This window comes from Triturus cristatus, chromosome 7, assembly GCF_964204655.1.
Source record: "Triturus cristatus chromosome 7, aTriCri1.1, whole genome shotgun sequence".
Classification (NCBI taxonomy): Eukaryota; Metazoa; Chordata; class Amphibia; order Caudata; family Salamandridae; genus Triturus; species Triturus cristatus.
The window spans coordinates 737,940,268-737,967,673 of NC_140590.1; the positions used below are offsets into that span (position 1 = coordinate 737,940,268).

A 27,406-nucleotide genomic window follows, 5' to 3' on the forward strand; every position below is an offset into this window, starting at 1 on the left:
CTGGTGTTTCCTGACATTTGTGATATACAGATGCTCACAGGCCTCAGAGACTGGGAGAAATTACATACCAATTACAACATAAAATATGTAGGAAGTTGGCATCCAAGGCCATCACCAGCCTCTACGAAGCTCCCAACCAGCACATGCACACTGATATAATCAGCGAAAGTCTAGAGATGACAGCAAGAAGACCAACCATGCCTACAGGCCAGCCCTCACTCACAGCTGTGGGCAAAAATACAATCCGCTAATGCAACAAAAAGGCTTCAGTCCAAGATCCCAGTTCGCTCAACTGAGGAAGCAGGCTTATAATTTAAAACTTCTGGGTCCAAAATCAGGAAATAAGCCACAAGGGTGCATTGGCTGTCTTTCTTTTCTAACCACTGCTTTCTCATTCGCTCTAATTCTGCTCCAGGCATTCTTGGGTTGTTTCCTTCCCTGTGGGCAGAAGGAAGTGTGTGGCTGGAGGTCGTGGAGCCCAGAGCTCCTTGTCACTGCTTCATCACCATGCAAGATTCTGCTTTTTTCATGTAGCAAGTATCCACTTGCAGGCCCCGATTCAGAGAGAGAGAGAGGGGGGAGAGAAAGAGAGGCAGAGAGGGAGAGAGGGAGAGGGAAGGAGAGTGTGTGTGAGAGAGAGAGAGAGAGAGAGAGAGAGAGAGAGAGAGAGAGAGAATATTCATGCTGTAGATCCGTGCTGGTAGGGCAGGATGCTTATGTCTATGCCCCCTCTCCACTGCCAGCTTATTCACCCCCTTCAATGTCTGGAGTAGGCCATGGCAGTGGTGATTTCTTAAATGGAGGCCGTTTCTTCACCTAGAGAGAAGCAACTTTCTGAGGGATGCCTTTGGTAGGAAATCCTCAAAACATTTGTTGCTTGGTGACAGTTCTGCTACTCTATGGACACCGACAAAGAGGGGATGCGTTGCAACTCCCCATATACCTTTTCTCCCTAGCAAGCTGGGGAGTGTTTTGCATGTTTGATAGATAATACGTATATTGCATGAAGGGCAGACACCGCTTCCATTGGTCCACTAAGGCATGCTGGTTGGTGAGACACCCTAATTCGGATGCTGCTGCTCCAGCTAACACTGCAGATATGCAAGCCCAGTGGCAGAGACTTGGAGTCTCCATCAACGTGATGTCTGACCAGGGCGTAGCGCCTATGAGCGAGGTTTGACCCCTGAAGGCACAGATGCCAGATCCACTATTTTAGACATTCTTCATTAAGTCCCTCATGTAAATCATGCTATAACTTTGCAGCACCTGCATTTAGAGTATTCGTACATAGGCTAGGAGCTGGGCAGCTCCACGTCATACAAAAGAATGCCAAGGTTATTCGTTCCCACCAGGATCTATTCTCCAATGTTCATTAGCCTAAGCATAGTAAAGGTTGGAGCTCATTACTGTAAAAAGGGAGGCATGACTTGTGCTTGGTGATTCATATCCAACCCGTGCTGCAGGGCCCAACCCCTCTTTCGGGTTGCCAGAGCTGGTTGCAAAGTTCCAGGAGGATCTAAAAGTATCAAATAGGTGTGTCACTGCCCTGATGCCATATGCCCTCCATGGCCTATTCTTCTCCGCGTCACTGGATGACTGGCTGAAGGAAGACAACATGAGTGGAAATGGTGGCTGGGCTCTTGAGCTGAAATGGAAAACAGACTTCGCAAAGTCTCAAGCTCAGAAAACGTTGGTGGACACAAAGTTTTTCTTTTCTGTCCTCTAAGCCCAGCATCAACGATGAAGGGGAAAAGAAGCCAGGCGGCCAGCATAGTGAAGGCCCGCTGTTACAGTGTTAGCTTTGCTTACATCTTAATGACGGGGCGTGAAATTCGGTGCATCCAATTATTGTCTTTTTCATTGAAAACTAAGATTGTTACAAAACGTGGGCTCCTTCAAAACATGAACTTGTATTGTGTAAGGTGTGAATTGTGTTTCTACTTTGGAAATGTATTGGGTTGACTCTCCTCACAGGTTTGCACTCTTTCATGTGGGAAATTCCTCCTGTGTAGACAGTTTTCCTCTTATATCAATTTGGACCTCTAGATTTATGACATTGGCTTTGAATTGGGACCTGAAAAACTGGATTTATCCACATGTTATAGTCTAACATTGTGTTGTTTTGTTCCTCAAAAGCTCTCCTTATTGGCCCGGCTCTTGCCTGCCTGTCAGGGTGTTAAGGTGAAGCAGAATAAAATAACCATTAATACTTAACCTTGGGTAGGGGATCAATGTATGCGCCTGGCACTGTGCCTGCTCCACCTGGTTCATTATGAAGTGTGGAGGTGATATTTTCCTCCGAGTTGAAAGTGACCAGCATGCAGTTCCTAAACTACAGGGATTATGGTGGCCACCTCATGCCATGTCACCCTAACCCCTGTTTCCAAATCTGGGCTTCTAATCTTTGCACACATTGTTGTTGCCAGGAGTCTTAATCTCATTAGTTCTATGAACACGAACTAAAACAATAACAGTGAGAATGCATTAGGTTGTCACACGTAAGCAAAGGAATGTAAAAAGTGCCACCGAGAGAGGTGGCAACCGTGGCACTGATCCCGGCCGCTTGGCTGCAGGACTCATTCTTCATAAGGAAGGATACATGGTATTTATTCATTTGGAATCCGGATCTCACGAGATTGGCAGCAGTTGATATCCATCTAAATACCAAATATGATGCGCCCTGAAGATATCAAACCTGCAACCTGATTTGAGATGCTGATTATAGTTTTGCTATAAAGAAGATATAGAATATTGCACGCGTCTGCCCGCTTCAGTGAACTAATAACCTAGTCACTCTTTTGACCAGAGAGCTTCAAGCTTTCAACACCTCTGAATGATCCCGTCTAAACTAACGACCACCCTACAGCTTCTCGTGAAGCTCACGCCATAGCAAGAGACTAGGGAGACGAATGCCGGCAGCTCTCTGTCCGGACACTTGTCAGTGAGTAGCCCAGTGGTCAACTTGAGATGTTCAAACACGTGTTTGCCTCAAACTCTGTCCCTCCTGAGCTGTGAGGCATTCTGGGGCAGTGGCAGCAGAAGGTGCTGGAGTGCCCTTGAGATGGACACTGGTTAGTGGCAGATGGCCCACGTCCAACATCTGTAAATTCAGTTTAAAAAGCTAGGCATGTATTGCAATTCTGCTCTCTTTGGACGCCAGGCTTCCAAAGAGGCCATCAGCTTCTTTCTGCAACTAAATCTCGTGAAGGAATTGTCCCTCACCTGGACACCGATTTCAACGTTCTTGTCCTTAACGCTGTAATCCAGTTGAGACTCAACTCAGTCCATTTAGTCTCATCCTCCATGTTACTCCAGTATGTTCCTCCTGCACATACATAATGCAGCAGCAGTAGTCCCAGGTGGGGGCCATATTGCACCTATTTAAAGGCCCATCATTGACTACAGATCTGCATCAGAGTCATCTTCATATCAATGTCTGTTGTGCTTACAGTGGCCTGTGGTAAACCGCTGCCGCCTTAGCCTCTAAATTCTCTTGGAATACTCAGAGCAGAAACCTGCTCTCTGCAAACCTATTCCTTCACTCGGTCTAAGTGTGTCTCTTATGGTAAAACCCCTGCTTTCTTAGCCTCTAAATTCTCTTGGAATACTCTGAGCAGAAACCTGCTCTCTGCAAACCTATTCCTTCTCTCTGTCTAAGAATGTCTCTTATGGTAAACCCCCTAAGTCCTTAGCTTCTAAATTCTCTTGGAATACTCTGAGCAGAAACCTGCTCTCTGCAAACCTATTCCTTCTCTCTGTCTAAGAATGTCTCTTATGGTAAAACCCCTGAGTCCTTAGCTTCTAAATTGTCTTGGAATACTCTGAGCAGAAACCTGCTCTCTGCAAACCTATTACTTCTCTCGGTCTAAGTATGTCTCTTATGGTAAAACCCCTTCATCCGTAGCTTCTAAATTCTCTCAGAATACTCCGAGCAGAAACCTGCGCTCCGAAAACCTATTCCTTCTCTCGGTCTAAGTATGTCTCTTGTGGACACAAGGCTTTCTCCACAACCACTCTCACAAAATGGAATATGATGCCCCACCCCCTGCGTGCCCAAACCAGCCTCCCTCTTTTTTAAATAAAAACTCAAAACTTGGCTTCCTAATCAATATATTTTAGTTAAAAGATTTTATTCTGGTCTCAATGGACTGTGCGAGGCTCTATAGTCCCAGGTGGCTTTCTCGAACAAATGCCTTCAATATAACATTGAGTTGGAGGTAATGGGCAGCCTCATTCGCAAGAATGCTGTGTCCAGCACCACTGAATTTTCAGCAGCCAGGAATAATGAGAAGATTTTGGTCCTATGTGGCGACATTATGTAAAAACAATAACCACAGAAACATTGTGCTACCAAAATATCGACGCCCAAATTATCGAAAAGGTTAACACGCATAGGTTATACAATAAGTAGTATTTGTAACTCCAAATCTACGTACCTTGAAGTTATATATATCGGCAAGGTACATAGATGTGGAGCTAAGTAAAGTGAGCCAATACTTAATACTAAAATATGTACTTACGTTGTTGGTAGCGCGATATTCTGGATTTGGTATTAAGGAGGAATACCCATTTGGCACATTCACAGAATAGGAGCTACTACAAAATGTAGCAAAAATATTAGTGTAGAGCAATGGAACCTTTTAGGGATTGAGGTAGGAACCCCTGTCAATGGCATGCTAGATCTCCTTTTAAAGACCCATCTTCGACTCCCAGTCCCTGGGCTGTCAAAACTAGTCTGGAAGAAGATAATCATGTCCAACACTAATAAAATCCAGATCTGCTTGTCGGAGGACTTTGATAGAACTGCATCTTACTGTGCGTGTATCTTTGCTCCTTGGCCTTGATTCCAAGAACCGAGAGAGTCTGTTTCTTGACCTGCAGAGAAGGATATTTTTGACCAATCCTGCTAGGGCACCTGCCTGTCTATTGGGGGGACTCGTCTCTGGAGATTCTAAAGTACTGCAGTTTGAAGGTGGTCCAGGATCTGAGGAGGTTGCTGCCATGGGTACAAGTTCCAAGTTAATTTGAATGCTGATGGGAAACCTGTGTAAGACCAGTGCCTGTATTTCAGGCTCCACAACTGTTTCAAGAGGGCTGAGACCGCCAGGATATCTCATAATAGGAAGTTTGGAGACTTTCCAAGAGTTGCATTCTCTCTTTAAACGTTTTCTCTGCAGGACTGTCAACTGATTTGCAGACGTAACTATAAATGCCCAAGTTATTTCTCTGACCAGTATGCAGCCTGGTCAGAATGCTTTATTGCTTAGCTCCACTCAGAGACTTCTTTTCAGACAGAAGCTATTAGAAGGTATTTCTCGCCAAGTTGACCACATTTATTTAGTTGATTTTTGTTGCGCCACCCGGTTACTTAGGCCACATCACGGCGCAAGGAGACCATTGTATACACAATCTGCGCATTTTAATAAATGGATCCAAAAAAGAGACTAAGACTAATGTGAAAGTCATCCTCAGGCCAAACTTTAACATCTGATCTGGCCTGAAGTGCTTTCTGGCTGGAATAACTGTCCACTCGTCCTGTTTAGAGCTTTTCTTGCCACGGACAACCAATCACTAAAGGCTCTGGGTATTGCACATCTCTGTAGCCTTAGCCTTGTATTGCCTCCAGGTTGGTCCCACGTGACTTCTTCTTAATTTAAACACATTTCCAGTTGCAAAGCTAAAAACCGGAGCCGCATTTAAACTCCAGCTACCCTCCAGTCCCAAGCAGTTGCGAGTCAGCCACTTGATCTGTTAGGTGCCTGGTGGACCTCTGAGGACACCTGGACGCTTCTGGTAATTTTCCCTTTCTATTTACCTTGAGCACAGTATATTTTAAAGTGTTCTTTGATGAGGTATCTGTGTTGTTTGAAAAAGATTTTGAAACTATTGTCCAATATTCTTCATTTTTAGGTCGAGCCTAGCGCAGCACGCACGTGTGGCTCTATGGGAGGCTTCTTGTAAGCACTCCCAACTCCCTAGAGCTTTTCCCGTGTGTTTTTAGTTACGCCCACACATTTGATTGGCCATTGCATAAGACTTTCACAAAAGAAAGCACCCAAATGGCCAAAGGCGTGGATATGTCCCGCCTTTCCTTTAAATGTTCCCTCCCATAGCCTCTGTGTCTCAGTAGCGAGCACAGTCATCAGCGGCGCGCAGTGTGCCAGCTGCATGGTAGGCTGCATTCCAGTATCAGGTTACTTTCCCCTGCACGGGTGCTATGGCTTTCGCTACTGCGCTGGTTTTTTCTTCTTCCTACCTCCTGCAGTCTCTTTCTCAGGGTCCAGCCTACCCCCCTCTACACTGTCTGAAGGGGTGGGAAGGGTGCATGCCCTCTCACGCCAACTGCCCTCACAATGAGTGACATGCAGCCCACTTGCTTATTGTACCGTCCATGGAGCCTTGCTCCCTTCACTTCTCTAGCATTGTACAATGTTAGTTTCACTATTTGCACGTGCAAAACCCTTTCGTAGAGCATTTTCTTCCTAGTTAAAGTAACCATGCGTTTTGTGAAAAGTGATTTTATATGTCCTTGAATTGTGTATAATTATGCAAACACGCTCCAGATGTACATTTCTTCCGCAGTTATCCCACCATTACACCAATTGGTGCCTCGTTGTTACACGGAATCAACCCTCCAGTTGGTTGACTATAGCAGCATGTGCTCAGGCGCTGCCTACTCTCTAGTTTCATGTTGATGCCGGGGGGCAGCAGGCACACTTCAGACGGGTACTGCCTCTTTTATACGAAGAGCCCTCAGGGTACTCTACCTGTATAAGTCTTCCCCAGTCATTTCGTTCGGCATTAACCAATTAGTGCCCGTGGTTGCAACAGAAATAAACTTCCAGTCAGGACATCAACACGTGAGGTTTTTTTGGGGGTGGGGGAGTTGGGGGCACTGCCTACTCTCTATTCTCATGATGATAGCGGGAGGTAGCGGGCAGCCCTTCAGACGGGCACTGCCATCTTTTAGTAGCAAGAACCCTGAAGGTGTCCCCCAGTCAAAACACTTTATAGCGCAGTACATGCCCTGGCACTGAACTCCTCCACACCCCTCCCGGAGGGGACGAAAAAGGGGGGCACCCCTGATAGTGAACAACCCCCGGCCATGGACGCTGCGCCGACTAGTGCCAGGCACCGCCCTCCCATCCTCCCAGGTGTGTAGGAATGCCAAGGGATCCCCAGGCCCTGCGAGGCTCCACCCTCCCTCCTCTCCTGCTGCCGAATTTCGACTCCTATACCCCCCAAGCAAGCGCGGTCCTTATTTGTGCAACTTTCACTGCCACTTAAACGGCTTCGGAGGCCCAGAAGGAAGTGAAACTATTGTAATTGCTCAGTCCCGTTGATCATCTCTCTCTTTTCCCAGTGCTTCGCGCCGCAACGCCCGAGCGCAACAATTCACCAGTACCCCTATAAACAAAGTGGCACTCACTCCCACAGAACAAAACTAAAAGCAAATACCTGCACCGATCTGAGGCAAAAGGAAAACCAAGTTTATTTTCATAAGGCAGCAATGCAAGACCCTCGCTCATCTCCGGCCATGTGTGCCAACCCACGAGTGCCCGGCCCCGCTGACCTGCAACCTCCCCACCGAACCGGATTTCGTCGGATATCGACGAAGAGGAAAGACAGGCCATGAACTGCGTGAGGGCAGGGAAGGGGTCCCCACATTCCAACGGGGAAACTTGCTTACAAATGACCACAGCTATTCAGTATTACTTCCAGCCAGACTGAGTCTCTTATACTCCCCGCCCCCTCTCACGCACATTACCCAGGCAGAGTACTCGCACTCCACTCGACCGTCCAAACCCTGCTGCCTCCCTAGTTACAGCTCGTGGCCACGGTGCCAGTAGGCGCTGAGGTGCAACTCGTTTTCTAAGCAAACTCTCCGAGTTGGTATGATAAAACACAAGCAAGCCACCCCGCCCTCTTTGTAGAGTAGATCTTTCATCTCTGGGCAGACCCTCCCACAATTCATTTAATCTCTTGCTTACTGTAAACATCCACCCCCGCCCCACCACAACGCTCCACATTAGCACTAAGGTGCCGGCGCCTTGTGTGCCCTCCTTTCCGAGGCCTCACCGCTCCCTTAGCCCCACCCCCACCCCCTCACCTCACCTCATGCAGCAGCACCACCTCTCCTCACAGAATTCCCAGGAGAAAGAGGCCCCTCCGGGTGCCTGCAGTTAAATGCCTTTCACCCCAAGGCTGCATTCCTATCAGAAAATTTACGACTGGGCTGAGCCAGCCCAGTGTCCCCTCCACTGCCCCGTAACTTCCTGCCTACCCTCTCCCCCTCATTACCCCTGTCCAGTCCGGTTCCACTCATTGGAGGTGGCCTCCTCTAAGGCTCATGGTCCAGACATATCCCTGACCCTTCGGGAAGGACGGGGGTGCTGAACCAGGGGGCATTCCTTCACTGCTCCCCGGCTATACAACTCCCTGCCGGTCAACCGGCCTCACCCTCTCTCCTGCTCCCCAACTTGATCCCTTCATTACATTTAATCCGGGTGTATGTGGTTTAAAGCTGAAGACACCCAAACTTCCAGCAGAGTTACACAGGGAGTAAAGGACAGAGCATCTGAACCGGTCTGTCCTCACAGTGTACTCTTTACACACTAGATTTCCTGCTCCCCCCCCCCCCCCACCATCCCATCCACAGCCACACTGGGTGCCCATGATGCATCGAAGGGAGAAGTCTTCTTCTGTAAGGACTTCCTAGCAGGATAAATCAAGACGAGCATTTGCAATGCCATAGGTTTCGTATTTACGCGAGTTTGAGCTATTGACATTGCAAATGACAATGCCTTTTATTTTTGCTTTTAAAACATAAATAAAAGGCATTGTCATTTGCAATGCCAATAGCTTAAACTTGCGTAAATGCGAGACCTATTGCATTGCAAATGCTTGGTGTTTTTGTTTTTCTGATGAAATGTTTCTCTTTTTGCTCAGCTTGGTATGGCCATTCCAGTCTTTTGTGTAGTTAACTGTGTTGTTGATTGTTAGATGCACCTCACAGGACCCCTACTTGCTGCACAGGCCAGGTTGTTAAATGTGAGCCCTGGTTTTTAGGTCTCGCCTAGCGTAGCAGCGCATGCGCTGCTCGCTCAGCGAGATTTATTGTTAAGGAGGACTTTCAGAAGAGGGCTGGCTAAACGGTGGCCTGCCATTGGAAATTAGGGTTTTGGGTTCACGCCCTTTCGCCTCCGATCCAGACTCGGTGGCCTGCTTTGCTGCTGTCGCAAAGCTCTTTCTTATCTTTATGGAGCCATGTGTTTCTAATTAGAAACACATGGCCCCATAAAGACAAGAGATCCCCATGCTCCGGATGCAGCGCGGTCCTCTTTCACTTTCGGAACCGCGCTTGTTTCTTTTCTTTGTGAGCCACTCAGGCACGGCGTGTTTTTTTTAATTAACTGAGCCTTGCGCTTTAATGCACTTTAAATTTTAAATGCAGTACTGGGCTGTACAGAACCCTCATTGCTGTGCGTGCGCCACATGAACGGATATTTGTTTGTTGTGTAGTGTGCAGTACTGGACTGTACAGAGCCCTCATTGCTGTGTGTGCGCTACATGAACGGATATAATAGGCTCTTGCTCTACAAGGTCTGCTGGCTGTTTGTTTAGCAAATTCATACAGCGCCAACTGAACTCAAGAGCAGTAGAGACCGTTACAAGACACCCAGTTACATTACACAAGAGCACATTCACACAGGAACACATTGCCTTTTAGAAGGCACGGGAGATTAATTAATTTGCCCAGAATCACTCATTGGTAAGCTAACGCCGTGACTCAAACAACACCAGCTTCCGCACGCGATCATCATGCATGATTAATCAATTAATCTCTCCATGGTCACCCTGTTTAATAAAAACGGGGTGCTAAGGAACATTCACATAAGCTATAAGAAGGGACCATCCCGTTAAATCTGTTTCGTGTTCTATCTACTCGCTGTTTTTTGTTTCTAATGTTCAGCCCCTTTCTGCTCTAACATGTGCCCCCTTTGAGATCCTCCTCTCCTTCCGCATTCTGCCAGCACCCTCCTACCCAATAGTCGTCCACCACCACATCCACCACGTCCACCACCAACACGATGTCCACCACCACCACGTCCACCACCACCACCACCACCACGTCCACCATGTCCACCACCACCACATCCACCACCACGTCCACCATCACCACCTCCCCCACAACATCCACTACCAACATGTCCACCTCCACCGCGTCCAACACAACCACCACGTCCACCACCACCACATCCACCAGCACCACCACCATGTCCACATCCACCACCACATCCACCACCACGTCCACCACCATTACGTTCACCACCACCACGTCCACCACCATCACCACATCCACCACCACGTCCACCACCACGGTCCACCACCACGTCCACCACCACGTCCACCACCACCACGTCCATCACCACCACGTCCATCACCACCACGTCCATCACCACCACATCCACAACCACATCCACCACCACGTCCACCACGACCACCACCACATCCACCACCACCACGTCCACCACCACATCCACCACCACATCCACATCTGCCACCATCACGTCCACCACCACATCCACCACCACTACATCCACCACTACATCCACTACTATGTCCACCACCACGTCCACCACCACATCCACCACCACGTCCACCACCACCACATCCACCACCGCCACCACCGCGTCTAGCATCACGTCCACGATCACGTCCACTACCACCATCACGTCCAATACCACTTCCCCCACCACCACCACAACCACCACCACCACGTCCACCACCACGTCCACTGCCACCACGTCCACCACCACGTCCACCACCACCCGTAACAGGTAAAGTGTCACTGGAGGGCAGGGGTAATAGGAGTGTCAACCCCGGCTGTACATGGGACATTTAAGGATGCATTGGGTATGAGAAGACGGGAATAGGGGCTAGAGCTTCATTAACTTAAAGCCATTTGCTTTGCTATACAATACCATTAGCGAAACAAATGGCTTTAACTTAATTAAAGGCGAGACCTATTGCATTTTCAATGATTGTTGTTTAGTGACACCGGTTCTCTTGCATAATTCTCTCTCAGTGCAGTGTGGCGGTCAGCCATGGCTCACACCACGACTGTGGTCTCTCTCTTTCTCTCAGCTTTAGAGTGTGCTTTCTTCCACAATGTATCTACCCCTTTTCGTTTTCTGACTTTGGCTTGTCTCTTCCCTCTTTTAGGCTGGAAGTTGAACCCAGTAGTGAGCGCAGTTTATGGGCCAGAATTCTATGCAGGTAATGCCCCTCCCGCGCCCCCACAAGGCCGGTGGAAGTTTTTTTTTTATGTTGGTCTGTGTGTGAACTGCCTGTCTGTAGACTCCGGCGTGCCGTTTTGTGCGAGTTGTCAGTTTTGTATCTGTATTTTAAACCTGCCTATAGCATGGGTGTTCATTCTGTTTGTATTTTGTATAAGTATGCTTGCCTGCAGAGTGGGCGTGCATCTGCTCTGCATCTGCTCACAGTGTGCTTATAGCGTGTGTGTTTGCAGTTTCAATCTGTTTATTGTGTTAACGCTACCTCTAGTTGGTGTGCGTGTGCACGTGCAGTTTGTGTACAGACTATAAGCCTGAACTGTCTGGCACTGTACGTATGCACACGGGCATCTCTGCGTCATGACGCACTGCTGGCACGTTGGCTGAACCGAAGATGTTCTCCCGCGCTCAAATGGCTTTGTAAGCTGCACTGCGTTCGGGTCCACTGTTCTTGTACCCCGCAGCATCTGCAAGAGCCCTGAGCCCCCCGAGCTGCATTTGGATCCGAGGAGCTACAAGTGCCTGGGTTTTGGGTGTTGTTGGCAGCTGGGGCGCTTTTGAATGTCATCCGTGAAGTAATATTGGGGGTTTCTGCATGGGTCTGCAACTTCCTGTGTGTCCGTGTGTCTCTCTATGGAATTATGACCGAATCAGGCAACATACGACATTAGTACATGTGTTAATTACCAACTGAGTTCACGAAAACCTTTACCACCGTTCTTCTTTATGTGTGTGAAGAAGAGAAGATGTTTAGACTAGGATGAGTAAGTAGACATTTTAGCAAACTACAGATATTTGCTTTGAAAACCAGTTTAATGCTCAGTGGTGGCACTAGCTTCTTAGGGCTGTAAGATTCTTCAGCTATGCAACAATATTTTTAGCTGCGGCTGCTCCATTTGGGCAGAGAAGCGTCTCCCCCCTCTTCCCCTGCTGTGGCCATAGGAAAAGTGAATAATAAAATGGGAATAAAGTGACTTTATTACCATTTTATTTTTTGCTCTGCCAGGTGCGGAGCTGAGTCATGTGAGGGCATTGTGGGGTGGAACCATTACTGCAGCGCAGACTGGGAGCAGGAAGGAGGGGTGCCTGGCTACACCAGCTTAAACTGCAGATGTCATTTTGGCCGCTGTCATGCTACGACCTGCCTGACATTTGCATTTTAAACCTCTCCAGCCTGAGCTGTGTTAGACCTCCAGGTGGATAGACAGCACAGGCCCCTAGTGCCAGTATGAGCGTTGATCCAGCCCGCTCCATCCAATCCTGGCACTGCTTTCATGCTGATTAACAGCATGAGAGCAGCTTCAAGATTGGTTAGGGGAGTTCGCTCTGGGGATGTCAGCCAGGCCATGCTTGTGCAACCAGTACAAAACCAGGAGGACACCATAGGCTGTTGCATCACTGTGCCGCACAGAGGGAGCGCAACCCAGAGAAGACAGGCATTACTTCCTTGAGCCAAAGAATGACTTGGTGATTCGGAGGTAAGGCTTTTTATATCATAGTCATCCTTGGTGCGTTTTACACCGGAGACGTGTGGGTTTTAAAACATCTGAGAGCATTGTGCGTGCTGAAAGGAAGCCTGCACCAACACCAGCCTGAGTGTTTCTGTACAGCCTGTTTGCTCGTCTCATCACTTTGAAATGTTGCCAGCCGGCACTGCCTAGGAGAAAAGATGTGCATTTATGAACTAAACGTGAACAGACACCATGGCAACTTACTTCAGCTTATGGTAAAGCATGTTACCAATGTCTGGCATCCAACATTCGTTTTACTTAAAGTGCCTGGATCCAGAATAAAAAAGCACCTGTTTCTGTACAATACTATATGTTTTTCTTGCCAGGAATTTACACACTGACCTCAGGCTTACATCTCAAATGGAGCAGCGGTCAAATCATCCATCCACCAACAAAACTGGTATTAAGAAAAACACTGTCTTGCACATCACAGTACAGCACTTCTCTGTAGTTAGAGCTCTAGTTAATCCCCGCTTGGGCTACTGCAACTCACTCTACTAAGGCATTTGCTCTAGCAAGTCAAAAACTTCAAAAAGCTTCCGTACGCCTTATCTATGGACTGAGAAAACCCAAAACATTATCTATCACTAGCTGCAGGTTAACAACAAGATGACCTTTAAACCCCTTTACCTCACTTTAAAATGCCTTGATGGCCCAGCACCAATCTACCTACAGAACAAAATCAAAAATACATTCTACCCAGGTCGCTGTGCTGAAATAAACTAACCCAATCAAGATCCCCCACACCACTGGCAAATCTCAAAGAGGCAGACTCTTCCGTTTGGCTGGAAATCGCATTCGGGACAGCCTTCAAAAATACTTACGGAACTCTAACAACCTCCATACATTCAGGAAATAATTGAAAACCTACATATTCTAAGTTCTCTGACCCCATGCTCCATCCCAAATCGCCTCTCTCATTCTTTCTCTCTCTCTACTGAATAGAAGCAATTAACTTATACATTGCGAACGACAATGAATGTATAAATAAATAAAATAGGTAAATAGAGGACATAAAATAAGTAATTTGATTGTTGCATGGAGTTAGCACTATTACACTTAGGTTGTTTTGGAGCCTTCATAAGGTCCACGGAAAACAAATAACGACTTAAGTTGGTTTTGTCATAATCAATCAATCAAACATTTGTAGAGCGCACTAATCACCTGTGAGGGTCTCAAGGCGCTGAAGGGGGGGGGGGACTTGGTGCAGCTACTGCTTTAAAAGCCAGGTTTTGAGAAGTCTCCTGAAGGTCAGCAGCTGTGTGGGTAGGGTGTTCCATGTCTTGGCAGTGAGGTAGGAGAAGGATCTGCCGCCGGTGGAGGTCCTGTGGATGCGTGGAACGGTGGCGAGGGTGAGGTCGGCGGAGCGAAGCTGGCGGTTCGGTATGTAAAAGGTGAGACATTTGTTGAGGTATGCCGGTCCGGCGTTGTGGAGTACTTTGTGAGCGTGGGTGAGGAGCTTGAAGGTGACCCTCTTGTTGACTGGGAGCCAGTGCAGGTCTTTCAGGTGGGCGGTAATGTGGGTGTGGCGGGGTATGTTGAGGATGAGGCGTGCGGAGGCGTTCTGCATGCATTGGAGTCTTTTCTGGAGTTTGGCCGTGGTTCTCGCGTAGAGGTTGTTACCGTAGTCCAGTCTGCTGCTGACGAGGGCCTGGGTGACCGTCCTTCATGTTCCGGTGGGGATCTATCTGTAGACCTTGCAGAGGGTGTTGAAGCAGGAGGAGGAGACAGCGTTGACTTGCTGAGTCATTGAGAGCGATGAGTCCAGGATGATACCCAGGTTGCGTGCGTGGTTGGTGGGTGTGGGTGCAGCTCCCAGGGCGGTTGACCACCAAGAGTCATCCCAGGCGGAGGGGGTGGAGCCGAGGATGAAGACCTCTGTCTTGTCTGAGTTAAGTTTCAGGCGGCTGTTCTGCATCCAGTAGGCGACGGCCTTTATTCTTTCGTGGAGGTTGGTTTTGGCAGTGGCAGGGTTCTTGGTGAGTGAGTGGATAAACTGAGTGTCGTCGGCGTAAGAGACGATGTTGAGGTTGTGCGAGCGGACGATGTTGGCGAGCGGTGCCATGTAGACGTTGAAAAGGGTAGGGCTGAGGGATGATCCTTGGGGCACGCCACAGATGATGTTGGTGGCTTCAGAACGGAAAGGGAGGAGGCGAACCCTCTGGGTTCTGTTGGTGAGCAAGGAGGTGGTCCAGTCCAGGGCTTTGTCACGTATTCCTGCGTCGTGTAGGCGTGTGCGTAGGGTGTGGTGGCAGACAGTGTCAGGGGCTTCCGAGTGGTCCAGGAGGATGGGGGCCGTGGTTTCGCCATTCCCCAGTAGGGTCCTGATGTCATATGTGGCAGCGATGAGGGCGGTTTCGGTGCTGTGATTGCTGCGGAATCCAGATTGGGATGGGTCCAGGATGTTGTTCTCCTCGAGGAAGTGGGACAGTTGCCTGCTGACTATCTTTTCAATGACTTTTGCCAGGAACAGAAGCAGGAAGATGGGCCGGAAGTTCTTGAGGTTCTTTGGGTCTGCTGTGGGTTTTTTGAGTAGGGCCTTGATCTCGGCGTGCTTCCAGCTTTCCGGGAAGTTGGCGGTCTCGAAGGAGCTGTTGATGATCTTCTGGAGTTGGGGTGCGATGATGTGGTTTCCTTTGTTGAAGATGTGGTGAGGGCTGGTGTCGGATGATGAGCCGGAGTGGATGGTGTTCATGGTCTTGATGGTGTCGTCGTCGTTGATGTGGTCCAGGAGAGCAGGTGGTTGGTGAGGCTGGTGGTGGTGAGTCTGCGGTGTCGGTGGCTGTAGTGAGGATCTGGGCTTTGAAGCTGTCCTGGATGTCTGCAATCTTGCGGTAAAAGAAGGTGGCAAAGGAGTCGCATAGGTCTTGCGAATGCAGGATGTTGTTGGTGCCAGAGCTGTAGATGGAGAGTTCCTTTACGATGTTGAAGAGCTCATTGCTGTTGTGTGCGTTGTTGTCGATGCGTTCCTTGAAGGAGGTCCTTTTGGTGGCTCTGATGAGTTGGTGGTGCTTGCGGCTGGCATTCTTTAGGGCTGCGTGATTGTCCGGAGTCTGTTAGTGGCGCCACTTTTTCTCGAGTCTTCGGCAAGTCCGCTTGGACTCCTGGAGGTCGGTGGTGAACCAACTGGCCTTTCTGTCAGTGCAACTGTTTGAGGGTTTCTTGATCGGGGTGAGTGTGTTGGCGCAGTCGTCGATCCATTGCCTGAGTTTGCGGGCGGCTGTGTCGGTGTAAGTGGTGTCTGTTGGTGGGTCTCGAACGAGGGTGGTGATGAGCTGGTCTTCGGTGAACTTGTTCCAGCTGCGGTAGGGGATCCGTTGCGGGTGGTGGTGCGAGGTGGGTTTCTTGAAGGTGAAGTGAACACAGCAATGGTCGGTCCAGTGGAGTTCGGTGGTGTGGCTGAAGGAGACGTGGTTGCTGGCAGAGAGGATGGGGTTGAGCGTGTGTCCGGCGGTGTGGGTTGGGGTCGTGACGAGCTGTTTGAGTCTGAGGTTGGTGAGGTTGTCAAGCAGAGCAATGGAGTTGCTGTCGTCGGCGTTCTCGAGGTGGAAATTTAGGTCACAGAGGAGGATGTAGTCTGTGGAAGCAAGAGCTTGCGTGCTGTTGATGTCTGAGATGTCGTTGATGAACTGTGGCCGGCATCCGGGGTATCTGTAAACTAGTGTTCCTCTGAGGGTAGTGTTGGGGTCTGTGCGGATCTGGAAGTGCAGGTGTTCGGCGGTGCTGGAGGTGTCTGCTGTGGAGGTCGAGAATCTGAGTGTGTTTCTGTAGACAATGGCGATTCCTCCTCCTGGTTTGTTGGTGCGGTCCCTTCTGGTGATCTTGTAGCCATCTGGGATGGTTATGGCGATGTCGGGTGCCCAGGAGTTCATCCATATCTCTGTTAGGAAGGCGACATCCGGGGAGGCTGAGTCAAGTAGGTCCCAGAGTTCAATGGCTTGCTTGTGGACGGAGCGGGTTTGAGTAGTATGCATCTGAGGTGGTTGCGTTCTGCTCTGACGGGTGGAGTAAGGCGTGCTGGTATTCGGCGGCTGGTGAAGCTGCAGCTACGGCAGGTGAAGGGTCCGTGGGTGTGTCTCGGGCTGGCTTGGAAGCAGTTCGAGGATCGTCTGGTGTTGAGTTCGCGGAGGGTGTTGGCGTCGTAGCGGATCTGATGTACTCAGGTGAAACGTTTACGCGTGCAAAAGAAATAGGCTTTTGTAAATTTTGATGAACCCATACCATATTCTAACCTGTTCGTTACACGTTTACATGCTAAATATTTTCAGCGCTTGGCTCGTGCATTGGCTCTCGGACCTAGAACCGACCCTTGGCTCGACTCAGTTCTCCCTGTTAATTTGTTGACTCGCCCCTCTTTAGTATGGCAGTTTTGCGTAGCACAGACCCACCGGTCAGGGGCCTAGCTTGATCAGTAAGATTGGACGGGGTGGAGTGGGGGGTTGTGAGCTTCAGATTACCCAAAAATCACGCGGGTCAAAATACATTATACAAAAAGCGAAGCAGGAGGGGGACCTTAAGGAGCAGTAGGAAGGGAGAGGAGTGTGGATTGTGAGGGGAACTTATAACTCAATATTTTGTAAAATAACTATTTTTAAGACCTTTAACCCTTTCAGCGCTCATGACGGAGCCACTCCGTCATGAGCCACGGGTGCCGTGTGCTCATGACGGAGTGGTTCCGTCATGCTGCGGCCGTTGGCCGTCGCTCCTCCCACGCTGCGCTGATTCCCCGCCTGTGCGGGCGATTAGCGCAGTGGGCAGAGTCATGACGGAACCACTCCGTCATGAGCACAGCTCAACCGTGGCTCATGACGGAGTGGCTCCGTCATGAGCACAGCGCCACTGCGCTGCCCCCAAACCCCCCCCCCAGCGCTGCGGCGGAATTCCCGCCACAGCCAAGGGGTTAAAACAGATCAGTGTGTTTGTGTTTTTTATGCACGTGTATGTAAAAATCCCAAGTAAAGTCAGACAAACATCTCACCATATCCAACTATTTACTACAGAATACATTTATTAGGGGGGTGTAAGACCCCAAAATCCCCCCACCCTCTGAAGCTACGCCCCTGCCTACCGTTTCTACATGTTTCAAAAATAAAGGAATCCAAAGAGAGCACGATGGCCCACATCGCACTGCCTGCTCTGGGCTTTGGAAGCCTTCCTTCCCTGCTGCAGAGTTAAGCCCCGTATTACAGCTCCTGCGCGGGCTTCAAGGAGCCCACAGGTTAATTTACATTCTTTGATCTCAGTGAAGCGGCACCTGGCAGTCATTCAATCTAGACCGTGCCATGATAATTGCTGGTTAACAACACTCATAACACCAACCACCTATTTACAAAAAAAAAGGGAAAAAATACTCCCTTACATTACGCCCACCCTAAGCCTCACAAGGTTTGAAAGGAACTCACCTGGGGCTCTCAAGAAGGAGAGCAGGTCTCACACGCGCCCCACGGCATGTTATGATGGGAAGGCGTCAAAAGCACAATGACTGGCCTCAACGGGGAGGCCCGAGCTGCTCATTTGCAGTCACAAGGAGTATTCTGAAAGAAACACTTGTTCCTGTACTGGATGGATCATATCAGCCGCGCCGCTTCAACAAAGAGGGAATCAGGCATGCAGTCAATGCATGTGAAACTTCATTTTACTCTTAAGATGGTTCTTTGGGAGTTGGACTTCTCCCAGTTGGATATCGACCTGTGTCATAGTGTTTGTATAGCACTTACCACCCCTGCGTGGGCCCTGGAGCACTTGTCCACTCTGGCAGCACACACCACCATGCGGGTGTGAGGTTGGTTGACTCTTTGCTCGGTGCCTGTGTCCTGCGTGATCACCACCGCTTTGCGGTTGTCAAGTTATGGGATGCAGCACTTAGTGTTGTGGTGGACGGGGAGGGGTGAGAGGTAGATGCACAGGTTTATGTGTAATGCTGGCGGATCTGATTAGCTCTGCTGTTCCCTTTCTTGTGTTGGTAGTTTATTGGTCATGATTGACAAACTGGTTTTATATGCAGGCTGTGGGAGGAGGTTGTCCACTCTCTGATCCTGTGGATCCTGAAGAGGTTGATAAAGAGTGAGGGGACCCCGAGCCTGCTTCATGTGGCCTCCTGTATATGATCGCCATTGAGATGTCCATTGAAGAGATTTGCCAAGGTTTACTGTGCTATTGTAATCTTTTTTTTCATCTTAGGATATCAGTTCTCAGAGTATGTGATTATTTGAGACCTGCTGGGTGGACTATGTTGGAGTCTTCTATTGACTGACAATTTGTGCTCGATCTCTTTGGTCTCAGCAAGCCTTTCTGATTAGTTTGGGAGTGCTCATTTAAATCTGCTGGTGCAGCCTTGAAAGTGCCATCTAGTTGCAAACCATGTTAAACAGGCCATTTCATACATTATATTCCAGCGCTATTGATAATTAATTATCTGATAATGACACAGTATTTGATTGATATGGTGACATGGGTTATATCAAATTGAGACCGGGAGAGCCATGGTGAAGACTAGATTACTCTTGGGTTGGAGACAGAATATTATGTCTACCCTTTCTTCTATGTCTGTTAAGTCTGGGACGGGGAGGGCATGCGTAGTGGCTATGGTTAGAGTCCCACTCGTCATTAGGCAGGTTGCGGGTCTCCAGGTGTGGAGTGGCTGTGAGTACTTCGAGTACTAATTGGGAAGGTGTAGTTCTCATACTCCATCTGTCATTATGAGGTAAAGTTGTATGGAGCACCCCGGTTTTTGTTGAGTGTCTGTGTCTGCGCTCTTGGTACGCTGTGCTGGTCCATACTCTTCCGTTGCCCTCAAACGTTCTCATATTGGTAGAAGGATCGTCATACTGGGGGCTATCCCAGGGTCATCAGTTGACGTCATTATTTCAGGAACAACCATGTTTTCATCTTTCTTCTGAACTCTAATTGCTTCTGGATGCTTACATTCTTGGCAGGCAAATAGTTCAGTGCTTGGTGGCTTGTACTGAGTCAGCAGAGCCTCCTGTGGATTCCCTATCCATGTGACGATTTGTGATGCTAGCTTGGCGCACAGGGTCCTATTTTGGTTATATGAGTTACATTTAACTTGTAGGTATAGTGGTCCTTCTCTGAGTTTCTGTGGACGTTGCAGAGAGCTTTGAACATCTATGTACAGGTAGGCAGTAAAGTGTTTGCAGGACTGGTGTCATGTTTCCTCAGGTGAAGGCGCAGGAAGAGTCTTGTCGCATTTTACATCCGTTGACTCGTGTGTTTTCTGAAGCAGGGAGTGCCAAGACATAAGCCATTGACATACTCTAGCTTGGCGGTCAAAATAGCAAGGAGAGCTTGTAGATTGTGTTGATAAAAATCTCCTGGCGCACATGGCTTCACTACAAACATTTATATCAATTATACACTCCCCTGGGGCAATTTACATAATGATTTCCATTTAAATAAGGGAATGATAAAAAGCGCTGATCAATGTTTCAGGATCAGACCCAGGTAACATAGGGAAATGCAAGGGAGAAACAATGGACCTCAGAAACACTCAGACCCTGTAAGCAAATAGATTAAAAACAAACATAAACTGACAACAAGTTAAACAGGCGCCTAAAATGACAATAACTGCAGAAGAAGCTTATGACTCACTCCAGGTCGTGAGGCTGGAGGAGGCTTCACCTTCAGATGTTATATTATGTAGGCAAACATCCAAGGAGGAAGGTGCAAAACCTGTTAGTAAGGGAAGTCAGGAAGAGAAGCCTAAGGAATACCCTAAAAATAACAGACCTGGCACGTAAGTGCAAGGGACCTGCAAACAGGCACAGCCGCCCAATGCTGTCCGAAAATGCTTGTGCCCCATTATTTAGCAGCTGGAATTACTGACCCGGAAGTGGCGATAAGGAGCCATATTTTCTGAATCCATGCAAAATGTGCCACTTTCTTGTGCCATATTTGTGTCTTTCCTTTTCGGGAAGCTGGGAGCAAAACTCAGGGATCCCGGGCCCCATGATCCCTGCCTGAGGCACCAGTAGCCAGACAATGAGACATACAGGTGCCCTTTTTCCTTATTTACCTCTGCTGTTGTACTACTTTATCAAAATGAAAGGCTCACCAATGGTATTTGTCCACGCTTCTTAATGTCTCTGATTCCTCCCATTTCCAATAAATAATTTTGATGACAACAGAGGATCAGATTTTTATTAGTTCTAGGGTCAATCAAAATTGAGAGAGACCTATAACAACCAAAGAATCGATTGGATTTACATCATCTAAGATTTTGCGTCAAATAGACCCACTCCTCTAAGCTCAAAATATTAGCCCAACGTAACAGGGGTCTGATCCAAATTAATAAATTATTATTTCTTAAGCCCAGCTCCACGTATAATGGGAGTACTGGAGGTTAACCTCAGAAAATCTTTAAAAATAGGATTTTAAGCAACTGCAAGTGACAATATATTTATGTATCACCATAATACAGGAAAACACACAAGATGAGGGTCATACAATGCAGCGGAATTGGCTTGCTCTTTATGCAATTCGATGGCTGGAGAAATTGTTCTACCACTTGGCTTCCTAGCAAAATGGACGGTAGCTCTAGTCCACAGAATCTAAAGACACTTGGGTTTCACAAGTTCTATTTGTTATTTTGTATCGAATCTTAGCCCTGATGCCCAGATAATCTCTGCAACCCTCTCAATTGGATGAACAAGCAAGAGCAAGATGTTTTAAAGGATTTATGAGAGATATATAAACCATGAACTTCTTTTTTGAGGTGTTGATTTGATTACCCAGTCTGATCACAGAACTCCTTAAAGGTATTAAGCAGATTTTGCATACTTGTTGGCATGGAAGCATAGTCAGAAAATAATGTTGGTATCTTAGGACCTTCTAGTTTAAGGGCATCATTAATACAATCCGCCAAGCATGCTCACCACCTGACAGATATTTAAAAGAAACAAAGTATATATACTTAAGCCCTCAGTGATTAGGGATGGCCACCACACGATATTTGTCAAGCCCTGCGTAAAAATGGGAGTCAAAGACCAACTCTGGAAACGCAAAAAGATCATGGTAAGAAATAAAATCACGCCTGTTCTTGTCCTCCAAATTCTTAGACAGTGTTGTAATATTTAGGGGAGAAAAGCAAAAAAATGTGACTTGAAAGAAACAGTCGCCGACCCATGGGCATTGTGGGATCCAGTATCGGTCACTTTGATGGTTCCGAAACAGAGCACTGTCAGTCAACTCCCTCAGGATCATGGCAAATTTCTGGTTCTACATACGCCATCTCTTCAAAACCAGGACACTTTCACCTCTGGCATTGGGCTCACAATTTTTCAGTTGAATATTTGGCTTGGAGCATGCCAGAAATCCAAATTCCCCACGCAGGGGCCCATCCCGGAGAGCTAGATCCTTCACTCTAAGTTTCATGTAGCCAAATGTCAAAAGTTTATCCGAGCATTTACATACCAAGAGAATGTCTGACCTAATGGTCGATAAACACATGCCTTGTCAGGTGTTTGAATGTATTATTTAGCCTCTCTTGATCTTGAGGATTTACATTTTGGGGCCAGTCAAATATAAAATGACTGAATAGCCGCCATTATTTCTGCTGAATCCACTTCTGCAACTTGAGTGAAATGTATCAGCAAGAGTTTGGTTGTTTGAGGTGTGAGCTGGGTTATACATCTGCTCTGAGTTTCTCAACTTCTGCAAAGGAAGGTTGCTCCTGGAGGTGACCGCATGGTATCGGTCACTTCCATGATAGAAGCCTCCATATTGATCAAGCTAAATTTACTCGCTGTCTTCTGCACATTGTATGAGATTGTGTTGATATTTGAAGGTTCCTCCATCTTTTTCTCACTTGTAGTGCTTTTGTGAAAGCAATGGCTACCCCTATGTACTTCGAGAGCCTCCACCCTGCTAATAAGAGACTTCAGGACAGTGCTTAGTTTGTATAAACTAAAAAAAAAGTGCCAGGGCACTCATCAGAATGCCATTGCAGCTTGCACCACCCATTGCCCCTGACAGCGCTGCCAATCACAGTATCAAACCAGCTACTAACCTTCACACTTCGTAAAGTGTGACAATTCACACTCTTTCAGGCCTCCAAAGCTATAAGACTGCTTGGCTGGCAGGTTTTAGTCATTTTAATGTATGTTGATTTAATAAAGAACTGTTGTGCTCATCTATACATTAGACAAACAGTGGCACCATGTAGCAGACTGGCATAAGTGCCGGTGTTGATATTTAAGTGGTGTTGCCAAGCACCAGACACCACTGGCTCAAAATAAGCACTGCTTCAGGACCATTGTAGGTTCCAAAATCTGTGATCCGCAGTTACCACCGCACAACGTCGATAGGATGTTATTAGCCCTCCCTCCTTTTTCCCCCCATAGTCTCCTGATAAATCACTTGCAGGGGCGTTCACAGTACCTCCATTGTTTTGTGTTGTATCTAACTCTTGAAGCACTTTATAAGGCTTTGCACAAGGGATGTTAATCACACGAGGCAAGTCTGATGTTGTTGTGTTCAGATGGTATGATAGGCATCAATGTTGGGAACTTTTCTGCCAAGCCATTGCCTAGGACAAAGGTGATATATCGCTGGCTCGGCTCCAGCCCTACTAACCTGTCAGAGGGAAGGGTCTGACGTGGTTAAGTCTCCCCCAGCCCATCCTGGAATCTGGTTTTAGACCGCCTCCGAGGCCACAATATGGAAATGGATATATTGTTATAGAGCGGATATGAACCCTACCGCTGCAAAGGACCCTGTGGTTAATGGGAATTTATATAGCACTGCACTGGCTACAAAGGTCCAGTGCACTGTAGAAAACGGGGGGTGATTACAGAGGGAGGGGTGAGGGAAAGGATGCTGAAGGCATGTCAGACGTGTTTGTGGGGCCCATGTCAACAAACTGAAGCAGACAATTGTTAGAAAGGACAAGGGCATATTACAAAGTTTCAAAAACGGTCCTGAGGAGAAAGGGATACACTATAGACCCGGCCTCTGGACCCATCTAGTGGTACGAGCTGCCTGCCATTCATAAATAGGACCGCTATAAATAAAGGCTGCAGCACAAGCATGGACCCCAAAGGGTGGGAGACTGGGGATTAATGGCCGTCGCGCCTCCCTGCTGACAGGCCAGGGCTGCAGGCAGGAGAAGGGGGTGCCCAGCTGTGCTTCACCCCGCAGTGGGTTACACCTGAACGGGCTGCTGTTTGAAGAAGACGATGTTCAGTTCCTTCCTGAAGAAGAGCTTGCTGGGTCTGGCTGGGGAACAGGTCACCGATTCCCCGAGCGCCGCATGACGAGGCTCCGTCTTCTCCTGCCGCTGTGTGTCTTTGCTTCGTGTGTGATCCTTCGCTGCCCGCTGCAGGCTTTGATCTCACTTGGGAGTAATGATGCAATGACCAAGATTGCCTATTTGTGGGCCGGGCAGCACCCTTTGAAGCTGGCACGGGGCGCCTGCGGAGTCTTCCGAAGGTGGGTGAGCGTCTGTCAATCTTCCCGACGGTCTTGATCAGCCTGGCAGGGTGCGGGGGGCGCGCTTCAGGGGGTCAGAGCGGGTTCTGGCAGCAGGGCATCGCTTCCACGGAGGTGACACAGTACAAGGGCTGGCACAGAGGTCTGCATCGGGGAAAGAGGTTTGCACATTTTAGTGCCTGATGAGATGGTGCATTCTGAACCTAAAGGGAGCTCACTGTTGTTTTTTGTACGTGGTATAGAGTTCAAATTGTCTGCATTAGTAGCATTGCCAGGAAAGGAAACTCGAGCGTGTTTGTTTCCTTGTGGTGTCACTCAGGGCTGGCGCCAGGGCGCCGTGCTTCTGATGGGCGCATGAAGCTTACCTACCAAAGTCCTTCTAATCACAATTCCTGGCTTCTCTAAAAATCTTTTTGTTCTCTTTCTTTAGTACCTTATTTTTCTTCTGTTTCACTTTCTACTTCTCTGCGTTCTTCCTCCCTACCAGCCCCTCACCTCTAATTTGGTAATGGGCACAAATGAGCAGGAGGGGCGCACATGTGCTTTCACCCAGGGCGCTAGCTGGGCAAAGGCTCTCTACTCCAGCTGCACGTGGAAAGGAGTCAGCTGCCTCTACTGAACGAGAGCACAGCCATCAGTTGGATGTTGCTTTATGAACAAGTATTGGCATAGCCAATAGGTCTCGCTTTTGGGACCTTATAAGTATTTAGTTATGCGGCACAATATCCTTGGTGCAACAACATTAATTGTTGCATGGTTAAACACTTATTAGGCCCCAAAGGCGAGACCTATTGGCTATGCCAATGCTTTTGTTTTTTTAAAGGACAAGCAGTGCTATCAGGCTCCGGCTGCCACTTAGAGGTAGAGAGAGAGGTGTGTAGAGAGAGAGAGAGAGAGAGGTGGGTGGAGAGAGGTGGGTAGAGAGAGGTGTGGAGAGAGGTGGGTAGAGAGAGAGGTGTAGAGAGAGGTGGGTAGAGAGAGAGGTAGAGAGAGGAAGAGAGAGAGGTAGAGAGGTAGAGAGAGGAAGAGAGAGAGGTAGAGAGGTAGAGAGAGGAAGAGAGAGAGGTAGAGAGGTAGAGAGAGGAAGAGAGAGAGGTAGAGAGGTAGAGAGAGGTAGAGAGAGAGGTAGAGAGGTAGAGAGAGAGATCAACCATAAACATAAAACCTGGAGCCCTAATTGTAAACCCCTAAGTCAGTTTCCATAGGTTCTTACGTAAACATGTTTTGCATTTGTTTATAGTATTTTAGAAACTGCAAATTTTTGAGATTCTTTTTACACTAAACTTTTTTAATGTATTCTATATAGAACCTATTTCAGCAGGAGCAACAAAAGGCTAGAGAGCTTGCAAGGCTTTGGGCGAAGAGTGTTCATGTGACCATTGTAGTAAGGAATAAGTCTCTATGAGTTTCCTGGTTTTAGGCAATCTGAGGCCATTAAAAGCCCTTTACAAGACCCCAAAATAAAATGAAACATTAAATTAAATTTAGAAACTGGAACTTAATCTTCCTCCCTCTACCAGGTTATGAAACTCCTTAGTGATTTAGGAAGTACTTATTATTAATGCACCCAATTACTGTTTCTGCTGATTTGTTTTTACAGATACAGTCAGAACACCACATTTTTCTCTGTATGTATTTATTTTTAAATAGTGGAAAGAAATTGAAAATGAGCCTTCTTTTGGTTTATTTTAAATGCGGTAAGTCATCACTGCGAGACCAAAGGCTGTGTCCACTGTCGGAGAAGGGGTTTAAAAAGGTTTTCTAGTGAAGATTTACACAGCTGCAGACATGCATATGTTTACACTACAATGCTAATTTTTGTATACCAGTGATGGACCGTGTATGGCTTCTTATAACACTAAAGCCCAAAGGGTACCCTCGGGCAAAGGTGCCATCATGAGTTAAATAGAAGTGGAAATATACTAACTGCAGCTTCACTTTTTCAGAAAACATAAAATAACTATGGATAAATGCACGTAAAACATTTAACAATAAATATGGATAAATGCAGACGGAAAAGTTTAAAGAGTAAATTCCTTAAAACCGTGAATCCTATTATTAATGTACGATGGGGGTGTTTTGTTCTATTTTATAGCTGTAAACAACTTCTTATAATGGTGGAAAGAAATGAATGCGCAGAGCGCTTCGTGTAGTGTTCATTCCTTTAAAGATACTCCGTAGACAACCAGAAATTGTTAATCAGGGAAGAAATCACTCAAGCTGTAAGAAGCTATTTGGAGGGGCTCTGGCGGTAAAAACCGAAGGAGGCCAGCAGCAGGACTGCTTCCTCCCTGGAGCGCGAGAGAAGGTGCAATCACTTTCACTATGTTTGACAAATCTTGCGCCGTTCTCTTTCTTTGCCATGTACCTGCCAGTTGCTGATTTTTGTTTGTTGTTGCGACAGTGGCAAACGGGAATAACTCCCATAGCGTGGTTGGAAACGCTGCAATTGGCAGCTGCGCTTTTACTTCGTTCTTGTGTTGCTTCCAAAAGAGGAGTTTCTACGAGTTAAGAGATATTTTGCCTCACACTTCAAATTCACGGCGTTATTGTAGAAAGATAAAGAAACAAGCATTGGCGGCGCCGCGAAAGTGAAAGTAATCGCGGCTGTGAGGGTGCTGCGAGATGGCGCATGTGCTCAGCGCCGTGAAAGTAATTGCGGCTGTAAGGGTGCCTGCGAGATGGCACCTGTTCTCGTAAGTGCGCGCCCGCGCGTGTGACAGCAAGCTCTAGGCCGCCACCAAATGTGTGTGGTAGCATTTTCTGAAGCCCGTTTACAAAAAGTCTCGCCAGAGCAGCGTATGCGCTGGCTCAGGCGAGACATAAAAATGTATCTGAGATTTTACACAAGGTAGAAACAGAAAAGTGAAAACCGTAATAAGGCACCGCAACCTGAAATCACCCAGACCAACTGCTTAGGAGAGCTCCTGATGTGGAACCTTGGTTTACTTGCTGTTGTGGAGCACTGACACCCCGGGGGGGGACTGGCAGTTTTTCATCAAGGATGCACAGTCTGTATTACACCTCGTGCCTCTTTCTTCCCTACCAGACACTCCCTACCCTTTTATTTCACTCAAGTGGTTCTTTTTCATCCTTGCTTTCACCCTTTGTCACTGTTTTTCCATCCTCCTCTGCTCTATGTGAAAGTCTGTT

At 47.7% G+C, this 27,406-nt stretch overlaps 1 protein-coding gene across 7 annotated transcripts in view; it reads left to right on the forward strand.

Moving 5' to 3' along the window:
- The window catches only part of RBFOX3 (RNA binding fox-1 homolog 3), a 2,040,484-nt gene that overhangs the window by 1,938,248 nt on the left and 74,830 nt on the right, over window positions 1-27,406 (forward strand). For all 7 annotated transcript variants that reach the window (XM_085617449.1, XM_085617452.1, XM_085617453.1 and 4 more), the window contains one exon: window positions 11,227-11,280. In XM_085617449.1, coding sequence (XP_085473575.1) covers window positions 11,227-11,280 — 54 coding nt within the window. The remainder of the gene's footprint in view (window positions 1-11,226; window positions 11,281-27,406) is intronic.